The sequence below is a fragment of the Astatotilapia calliptera genome, chromosome 20 (genome assembly GCF_964374335.1).
Source record: "Astatotilapia calliptera chromosome 20, fAstCal68.1, whole genome shotgun sequence".
Taxonomy (NCBI): Eukaryota; Metazoa; Chordata; class Actinopteri; order Cichliformes; family Cichlidae; genus Astatotilapia; species Astatotilapia calliptera.
This window is the reverse complement of record NC_137441.1, coordinates 27,281,114-27,291,180: the sequence shown is the minus strand read 5'-3', so window position 1 is coordinate 27,291,180 and position 10,067 is coordinate 27,281,114. Positions and strand designations below refer to the sequence as shown.

The 10,067-nt window shown below is 42.0% G+C and overlaps 1 protein-coding gene across 5 annotated transcripts in view; it reads right to left on the bottom strand.

Moving 5' to 3' along the window:
• Nucleotides 1–2,834: 2,834 nt before the first annotated feature.
• mib2 (MIB E3 ubiquitin protein ligase 2) overlaps nucleotides 2,835–10,067 on the bottom strand; it is a 36,053-nt gene continuing 28,820 nt past the window's right edge. For all 5 annotated transcript variants that reach the window (XM_080294343.1, XM_026153258.2, XM_026153256.2 and 2 more), the window contains 6 exons: nucleotides 6,323–6,449; nucleotides 5,960–6,220; nucleotides 4,163–4,341; nucleotides 3,734–3,927; nucleotides 3,530–3,595; nucleotides 2,835–3,217 (listed from right to left, as the gene is read on the bottom strand). In XM_080294343.1, the coding sequence (XP_080150469.1) occupies nucleotides 2,976–3,217; nucleotides 3,530–3,595; nucleotides 3,734–3,927; nucleotides 4,163–4,341; nucleotides 5,960–6,220; nucleotides 6,323–6,449 (1,069 nt within the window). In that variant the 3' untranslated portion in view covers nucleotides 2,835–2,975. The remainder of the gene's footprint in view (nucleotides 3,218–3,529; nucleotides 3,596–3,733; nucleotides 3,928–4,162; nucleotides 4,342–5,959; nucleotides 6,221–6,322; nucleotides 6,450–10,067) is intronic.

Genomic DNA, 10,067 nt, shown 5'->3' with positions numbered 1-10,067 from the left:
AGTGGTGACTATAAACTCAGGTAAGCACAGCTGGGATAGATTCAAGCCTCCATCCATGAGAAGAACCGACGGATATCTGGTCAGCTGAGAGGTTTCCTTTGTTAAAAACAGCATCTTGTCACATCATTTTAAACAAGATGTGTCGATATGACTGGACACATTATTCTACAAATAAAATTTTGACAAACATGCAGCTTAATCTGTGAAATTTGAAAGAATGAGCTACCTTTTCAATCTAAAATATAATTAATAAGTTAACTATTCATTCACAGAGGTTAGCATCTGATTCTGTTGCTGCTGACTCTTGATTTCTGCAAGCATGCTTCAAGTCAAGGGGAAAATGCAGCACACTCAACTGAGGTAAGGAAATCTCATTGTTTAAATTAAGAAATGAAGCATAGGAGAAGCCCAAGTCCTTAGAAAACAGTTCCATATTTATTGCAAAATATTTTTGTACAGAATACAACTGAAAAAACATCAACAGAGGAGGAATGGACAGTAAGGCCAACATCAGAACTCCAAGAGCTGAAATGTACAAACACCAATAGTAACAACTGCTGCTTTAATATAATTTTTATACATAAATTGTTTCCTGCCCTCACAGCGACCTCCTTAAAAAAACAAAAACAAACAAAAAACCACAAACATCTTCCCCTTTTTTTCTAGAACATTATTGCCTTTGCCTGTAAACCCATCACCTTAAAACACCAACAATCCTTAAAATGCTGAAATTTCTGTAAGAAACGTGTCCCTTGATTGACAATGTCTCACAAAATATAAATATATATATATATACTTGTAAAAAGCTCCAAACGATATGGGACTGATAATATTTCAGAAGTGTGTAACATCACGTTTCTTTGAGAACACGAGGAGGTTCAAAACAGTAAGCTAAAGTTAAAAGGCTAACACCATTAGCTCAGCTGCTAACATCAGTAACCGAGTGTGCTGTGATAATATTTCTGATTCTAACCTAAAAAAAAAACATGAAAATTAGCTTCTTTTTTTTTTAGTTCACTTCACACTGCTGGAATAACCGAACGCTCGCTTGAGCTTAGAGGGGTTTAGCATAGTGCGTCTAGGTAATTTCGGGCGTGCATGCCCATGCACATCCTCATGCGATTTGGCACTGATAAAAAAAAGAAAAGAAAAATTCTTTCCTCAAAGCAAATCTCGTGGTACCCCTTGGTTTCTCCAGCTCCTTCTCTGTTACCTTTTTTTTTTCTTTATACATAAGAAAGGCAGAGTGAGACCGGATATACCCCCTCCCAAAAAAAAAAAACATTCAAATGTACATCTTTTTAACATTGCCTCTCCCAAAATTTGGGATCTAATGAAGAAAAAAAAATGTCTCTGGAAGCTTATGTCCGAAAATAAAAATTAAATTAATATATATATATATATATATATATATATATATATATATATATATATATATATATATATATATATATATATCTGCATAAGCCCTTCAAGTTAACACACCAAGAACAGATATCAGGTTGATATACAATCCAGAACTCCAGAGGAGAAAGGGAGGCTTTCTTCTGAAAAGACTGGACTACAAAGGTAGACGTGGAAGGAAATACACAAGTGACACGACTACGCAACGTTTTTGCCCTTCTGATTCTAGATCTTACAATACATCTGGTGGGTTTGGTAACAAAATAGCTGTTAAAGTGTGTGCTCGCTGGGTTCTCCGCACCAGCCGTGTGACAGACAGACCGAGTGGTCGCCACACACAAAGTGAAACACAGAAACGAAGCCGACTGGTTCTTCTGGGAAGCTTGGTGGACTTTTTTTTTTTTTCTTGTATTTTCAGAGGAAAACATCAGCTTTGTTGCAAACATTCGTTTAACTAATGAGAATGAAACTGTGACTTTAGACAAAGTGTTTCTACTTCAGTTCTTAGTCAGTATGCCCAACTCTCCATCCTTTCGTTTCAGTAACCTGTTGCTTTATAATGCTGTGTATCTGTGTGTGTGTGTGTGTGTGTGTGTGTGTGTGTGTGTGTGTGTGTGTGTGTGTGTGTGTCTGGGGGTGGCTCTTTAATTCTGTATGGATATTCCAAGTGCTTTCAATGATTTGATACCCTGAGTAGAGGACATAGGCTTGGGGGTGAACTTCAGTAGAAACCAAAAACCTTTTGGCCGAAAAAGGACATTACTAAGTAATACCACCTTTCACACATAAATACACACCTGTACTCGTAGGTACGTTATAAACCACAAATGTAAGCAGAGAGAAAGAAAACGACAACAAATCACCCATGACGACACGGTCCTTTTCAGCTTTGCAATATGCATATGTTCATGCATATACAGTGTGTATTTCCCCTTGCATACAGACAATTGGTTGGGGATTATATAGAGAGCCTTTAGTTATACCAACTCCCTCTGCAGAGACTAACACTGATTATTAAGAGACTGATACAAATGAGAGCAAACATAATTCACAGGACAGGCTGAGGAGCAAGATGAGAAGTGATTTCTGCGCAGCCTTGTAAACAGATGTGGCCAGAGAGCCAGAGAGGATGATGGGACAAACATCCACTTAAAGCAGCAAAGAGAGGACAGATTACACGAGGCAGAGGCTGGGTGGGAGTGAGGAAAAGAAGTAGTGAGTGAGGGGAGGGGCGTTTTTTTACCCTCCCAGCTTGCCAATCAAAGCAGCGGCGTCGTCTCGTGACTTTGACTGTCATACTCAGCTAAACATCTGTCCTGGAGCTGAAAATCGAATTAAATTAATAAACACGTTCCTGCCTGCGCTGCTCGATGAAAGCTACTCCGAACACAAGGTGGCCTCTCAGTGATTTAATACAGCATCTGATAGTCAAGCAGCCTGTGGGCTGATCCAAGGGGATGGTTGGGGTTACTGGGGGTGTCCAAAATAACAGCTGCCCACTGCCCATCCCCAGCCTCGCTTCTCTCCGATGCCCCCCTCCACTATTCTCTGGACTGAGCGGAGAGAGAAGCTCAGACAAACAGCTGGATCCGCTCGCGGATGGTCTGCCGGCAGATCGGGCAGGTCTTAAGCGCGGCGCTGCAGTCGATGCAGGAGGCGTGCCCGCACTGGAAGACCAGCTTGATGTGGTTATCGATGCAGATGGGACAGGTCATCCTCTCCTCCATCTGACGGTAGCGGGACTGCAGTTGTTCGAGCAGGTTGTGCTGCTCTGAGTTCTCGGTGCCGGGGCTGCAGTCCACCTCCGTTTGGTCTGTGGAAAGAGGTCATTGTTATTAAACGAGTTCATTTTATGCAGACTGTGCAGTGCTGTGCAAGATGAGACCGTCCTGCTGTACTAATGGCTCAAAATAATAAGGTTAACACGGAGACAGCAGTGTCCAGAACACACAGCTGCTTGCATTTACCATTCAAGGCTGCGTCTGAGTGACCAGACAGCACCACGAATACGGAGACGTCGTCTTTAGGACATCATAAATGAATAAATAATTTCATGAATAAACATTAAGATAACAAGAAACATTTAAGGCTTAAGATTTCGGACAGTAAAGCAGCTAGAACTTACCTTGCCTAATTTTCTTGGTGATTGTGACCTGGCATTTGATGCACTTCTTCATGCGATGGGCACATTCTGTTTAGACAAGCACCGCATTAGCCAAGGATCAATTAGACTCAAAGTCTATTTTTGTCTGTATCAATAACAATACTGTTTGACATTCAATAATGAAAGTAGAGCAAACAACACAGAGAGAAAAAAGGCATAGCCCACCTTCACAGGCCACACTGTGCTGGCAGGGGCAGAAGAGAACCAGAAGAGCCAGCTCGGAGCAGATGAGGCATTCGCTGGGCCCGGGCGGCGTTGGTAGAACCAGGTTGGTCATGGTGTTGGGCGTCGTGTGGACCCGCCGCAGGCTGGCGCTGCTCAGGCCCTGTCCGCATGTGATGGCCTGCAGGCGCTGCAACCTGACACACAACACACAGCTATAACGCCCCACTAAACCAAGGCTTCCTTTTTTAACCTCAGCTGACTCCCACACACCAGCGCTTATTCCTTAGCAACTGTTTTCTGTTTGTCATTTCAATGAAAAATAGCACATAAGAGTGTAAATATGACCGTCAGAATGTTTTATGAACTATGCATCATAAAAATATCAGCCACCGCTTCGTGTACTTCAACCCTAATTTTGCAAACGGCTACCTGTGCTTCTCAGAGAAGCTCTTGATGAGCTGCAGCATGGTGCTGTCTGCCACCAAGTCCAGAGGACTCTTGCCCTTGTGGTTGGCGTAGCTGATGTCAGCACCTTCCATCGCTAGAAAACAGGCGACAGCTGTGCCTATGCTCAGCTCCGTACTCCCCAGAAGACCTGTCGCGTTCAGCTGTGGACAGAGAAGATAAGGGAGGGGAGAGAAATTTTAGACCGTTTTAGAGACGCACTCTTTAAAAACCTAACAGCTGATCCGAACGGTGAGAGCTGAGAACAACTTAAAAACCTCCAGGAGCTGAATTTAAGCAACACCAGGTAACTGAAGTAAAAACAGTGCAACCCAGCTAAGGCTGATATATAATTGCACTCCTAATCAGCACGGAAGAACTCCTAATAACTCATCTGCTGACAGTGGCCAGAACAGCCCTGAGCACTTAAGTCTAGCCACCTTCATGGCTGTGTATGTGTGTGTATTAGTGTGCGCTTGGCAGGTGTCCAGGATGCTGAGAGGAGCTGCAGTGTTTGCGGTCATGTATACTAGAAAGGACGTTCTTCTTCACTGGTGCAATGATACCAACACGAACTGGTGGAACAGCAATTAAAGTGCTGCTCAAAGCAAAGAGTCAAGGTCTGTGTAAAATGAATATTAGGCCACTTCTCGTGAGTAAAAGATTCAGCCAAGTATCAAACAACAGATAAACAAAGTTAGCATCTATCTAATTACCGGAACCTCTCTTTTCCCAGTGTAGGAATACGTGGAAATCATGTGACCTAAATCCATCTATTTCCCATTTTGATGATGTCAGAGCAGTCCTAACGGCTCAGCAAAGCATGTTTGTATTAACAACGTACAATTTGGATTAACTACAAGTAGTAGAATTAGCCGTTCTCTCATTCATTACAAAGTCTCTGCCAGTATTTTCTTTTAAAGCCACAGAACGAGATTAGAGTCAAAGACACAGTCATCTTACGAAATCCTAAATGTTGAGGGCTTATTGTTCAAATGTCTATAGCTTCACTGGGCATGCAGCCCCTGCTTTAAACTATATATGGTATCATTTCACTGCACTCCTCATTACTTTGTCCGCAGTTAACCCCACTCTTCTGCCATGTTTATACAACCTGCCAAAGTCCTTACTCCTTATTTAACGCCGTCTTTAAGGTCATGCCACCTGAGTCCTTCCAACTCCTTCTCACACTCATCCTGCTGTTTACCTGGTAAAGTCAACTAACTCTCTTACACTAAATTAACCCCTAGAACTAAGGGTAAATAGTGTAACACTTATTCATCTATGTCCATCATTTTATCCTCGACCCTTATTAGCCTTTATTTACCCTACTATGAGCCTGCACTTACACTCTAAAGCCCGCAATAATCTTTCTCCAGCTCTAAAGTAATGTTCTGATCGCCATTTACTCTCTTATCCAGTCTATATTTACATCTCTTAGTAGTCTTAGTAACCTTGTCTTTGTCCTATATTTACCTTGTTGCCAGGTTTTATTTAGCCACCATTTCATCCTGTCAAACAGCATCTTTTCTCTTGCTCTCTTTTCATTTGATCCACTTCCAGCAACACCAAGAATTCAACAGTAGAGGATCTGTTAAATGCCAATCTCATGTTTTAAATCTATCCCATCATAACGGGAATCGCAAAAGTTAAAAAGTGGTGAACTTTGGTGTAGCAGTAAAACAGTTTCATCAAACCAGGCGCTCCCCTCGAAGGAATCTTTTAAAAATGAAAAGAACAAATTTAACAACATGCCACCTCCCCCTCCCCGTCAGTTCTCACCCTGCAGTACAGAGACGTGGAGGAACATCCGTCGCTGCTCTCCTCGCTGCTGCTGGTACCTACGGATGGGCTGAGCATAACGTTGGCCAGCTGCGGGCGGAGGAGAGCCACGTGCATGGCCGTGTCACCGTCCTCGTCCTCCATGTTGACATCGGCGCCCTCGTCCACCAGCAGCTGCACCAACTCTGTGTGGCCCTGCGTCACCGCCAGCTGAAGCGGCGTCTGGTTCCGGTTGTTTCGGATGTTGATGTCACAGCGCCCCTGTAGAAGAAGAAGAGCAAAAACAAATACATTTTTTTTTTAAGTTTTACAACAAAAGCATCGGTTTAAACAGGTAAATATGCAAACGTATGGTCAACTCGCCTCCTTGATGAGGATTTCTGCGACATCTTTGTGGTTGTTGAGAGCCGCCAGATGCAGCGCAGAGAAGCCGTCCTCTTTTTTAACATCGACCAGCTGCCGTGCTCGGGCCAGGATCTTTTCTGTGGCCCTGCCAGCAGGACAGAAACACAACACTCAATTAGCCACATCGTTCCTGACTCCTTAAATTAAGTGCTGTATTAGCTGTCTTCGAGCTTGTTGCCCCATCAAACACTCACAGAAACGGCTGAATATTGATATAATGGTAACACTTGAATTGAATGGAATATCAATGTATTTTATTTGATGTTGTTTTATTTATCTACAAATACTTAAACGTAGGGACACTGGAACAAAGGGACAACAAGTCAGGCTTTTACAGGAAACAAAAAAATAGTTATTCAACTGTCCTTTTATTTTACTCAAATATATGTAATAAGGCCTGTTCTCCCTTCCTAAGGTAAAATAAAATAAAATACTATATCAATAACTATGTGACCTTAAAATGAGAAAACAATCAAGCAGGATTACAAATAAGCTGTTCTAAATCTCTACTAAATACCAAGTATAAAGTGAACATCCATCATGCACATCAGCATAATGAATATTAAATAGAGAAGTAAAAAAAAGGGGGGGGGGGAAAGGGCCCAAAAAGTGCAATGTATTTATGATGTCAGCTGGGGAAATACTATTTGTTTTTCCACTGAATTTTAATGAAATTACGCACTTACAGTATAAATAAAACGACAACAGCCTAAATGTACAACATTGAGTACTTCCTTAACCATATATTGATGTAGGCTTATCATTATGTGCCTGAATCTGACCAGACAGCGACAAGTGTCTACAACACCACCTTGAGCTGAAGAAAAGGCACAAAGCATAAACCTCTCAGAAATGGAAATATGATCAAGTTTCCTGGTCTCTGAAATGAGCTTGGACTGAGACGCAGCTGCTGTAAAGCCGCTAACAAGCCAATCTGACAAGAACGCTCACCATCATCATCAGTATTCAAACAAACAGTGCACTACATCAAGGACAAATACCACAACCTCCACCTCATTTACACAGTGCTCAACTCAGCTGAGGACAGCCAAGCTCAAGTTTTCTAACGTGAAAAATTTAAGAGCAAGTTTGGTCAGATTAGAGATTAGAGCAAGTCGTCTTAACTGTGAGAGGTTAACAAAAGTGAAGTTGAAATTCGGCTGCATTCGGTGAAGTGACAATATGGGAACTATTTTTTTATCTTTACCACACTGGACTAATTCTGCAGTTTAAGGATGGACTGCACTGTTGAGTTGCCCTCTGGTCTGTAGCCGAGTTTGCTTTATGACGTGTGAAATTGAAGTCGACAGCCTTCACGAACGCCCGGGAAGCTAGCGTGTCTGTGAAGGCCTCCGTGTGAGGTGAAGCAAACTTTCCAGTGATCGTAACTTAATTTTAATGTCAATCCTGCTGGGTCTCACTGAAAAACACCAGTGGTGCACACATTGATAGCTGGTGTCGAGCAATCATAGTGAAGCTGAAGCAGATTAACAGATGGCATATAAGGAACACCCATCATTATTTTTTTTTAACTCATCCCTTTTTGTTGTTAGGGGAGTGGACACTTTAACCAACATGGCCCTGTATCCAATCACTGTCTGCATTGCCTTGAGATGACGCATTATAATTGAGACTGTAGTCTGTCTGATAATAATAAATAAATGTAATTCATATTCTGGAAATAATACTCTTCCAATTCGAATAATGGTTTTCAAAGTTGTGCTTTTTCTTTTAACCCGACTGGATGCAACTGTATGACATCAGAGTAACAGGGACAACTTTAATGCAGGTTTCACTGACCTAACTAAAATTTTACAGTGATTACAGGACTCTTAGCAGCAGAGCGCTAATACATGAGGTCCTGGACTGCTATAAGTAAGCGGCATGTATAGGCACGATTGATGGATGAAGGCTGTTAGGGAGACACTGTGTTAGAGGTCATTGGTATCTGCAATGCAGCTCTATACGTGTGTGTCAGCGTGTGTGTGGTTGAGCTATAAAAGTTAGCTCCAGACCACCTTTTATTAGCTTCACTCAGGACGGGTAGCAGCCGCCTCAGCTGTGTCACCTCTATATCTGCTGTGCCTTTCTTCTCTGCATTTCTTCCATAAGCCTTACTCCTGTGTGTGTTCACGAATATTCAGACTTGAGCTGGCGTTTTGAGGCAGTTTTGTACAAACATGCACTCACGCGCAAGAGCTGGAGGGCATCTTAGGCACGCTGGTAATGACTTTCCTGGGGACTGAAGTCATCATTAGGTTATTTTTGGGAGTTTCCATCATGCTTGTTTGTAGCTTGCTTTTCAATCAAAGCTTGATAAAAGCAGGAGGACTGCTTGATGTACACGAGACGACAAAACAAAACATAAAACGTGGCGGTATTATTAGCTATAAGAGTGACTAAGTTGTGAAATCTAGCTGTGTCATAGAGTTTACACAGTACTGTCAAGATGAACACTAAAAATGAAGACAAGGGTTTGAAGAAAAAGGGGAAAAAAACTTGCTGCAGACGTGGTGAAAGTGAGGAGAAAACAATAAAGCTATGTTGAGGTGAAATAGAGGCAAGCAGTTTTCATTTTCAAGTAAATACAGTTAGCATCGTCTCTGCTATCGAGCTGAAACCTCTAAAAGGAAATCTGGCAACAAGCCTTGTTTCTTTTCTTTCCCAGGACTGTTTGTGAACTTGGCCTCAAGCCCCTATTTTTCCATTTCCTTATAATAAATAAATATTCTAATAAACAGAACATTCTTGTCTTTTGGTCACAAAAAAGAAGGTCACAGCTGCTCTTGAGAACTCAATCCTCAGGATAGTAAAGCAGCCATCAATTAAGCAGTGGAAATATCCTAATGGATAAATGGACTGAAAACAGACAATGAGGGAAACAAAAGAAGCAGTTTTAGTCTGCTATGTGTATTGGACAATATAGAAACACAAAAAGTAGACAGTCACTGTCCTGCATTAGTATAGTGTAGGCCTGCTGATGATAAATGAAGGACCTGGTGAACCGAGTTGATCCTGAACACTGTAAATCCTGTGTCTCTGTTTTTGGTGCAGCAGCTGATGTCAGGCTAAATGAATGCTGGGGAGAGCAGCCTAAATTCCCAGAGGTGCACATATGACACTTGCCAGAACAGATCGGACATTTATTAAATGACTGTCTACTGCGGCCTCCACTTGCAGGTGTTGCTTGCCAAAAGTCTTTTCCCCGCTCAGTCCACATTTGTCCACACACCGCTCATGTGCAGGGATGTCCTGAGATACTATTTTTCAAGGTCAGTAGATTATAAGACACGTAGGAGGAGCCTGGCTGTGGGAGTGCTGAGGATATGTGGGTCACTGGGAGGAAGTCAGAATTTGAGGCTTTAAAGCCTTTTTTGAGGAGAAAGCCTCATTAATTTGCAGCATTTTTTAAGTAAATTTATAGCAATAAATAAATAGAGGAGAGTCTTCAGGAAAAACAGCCAGCGGACTATAGTAAGCTAGAGTAATGCATTTGTTCTTTACTGACCATACAGATTCATGGACTTTAGATATAAGATACACTTTTAAAGTCTTGAACTAAAGCCTTGAATGAATGAATTGCTTCGGGGGGAATTTACGGTGATTCTGGTATTTTTAACTACTTGCCTTATTGCCTTATTGACCCACCCCTTAAAAAGCCGGGGAAAATCTTCCATGACAAATTTGTGCTATTTGTAATGGA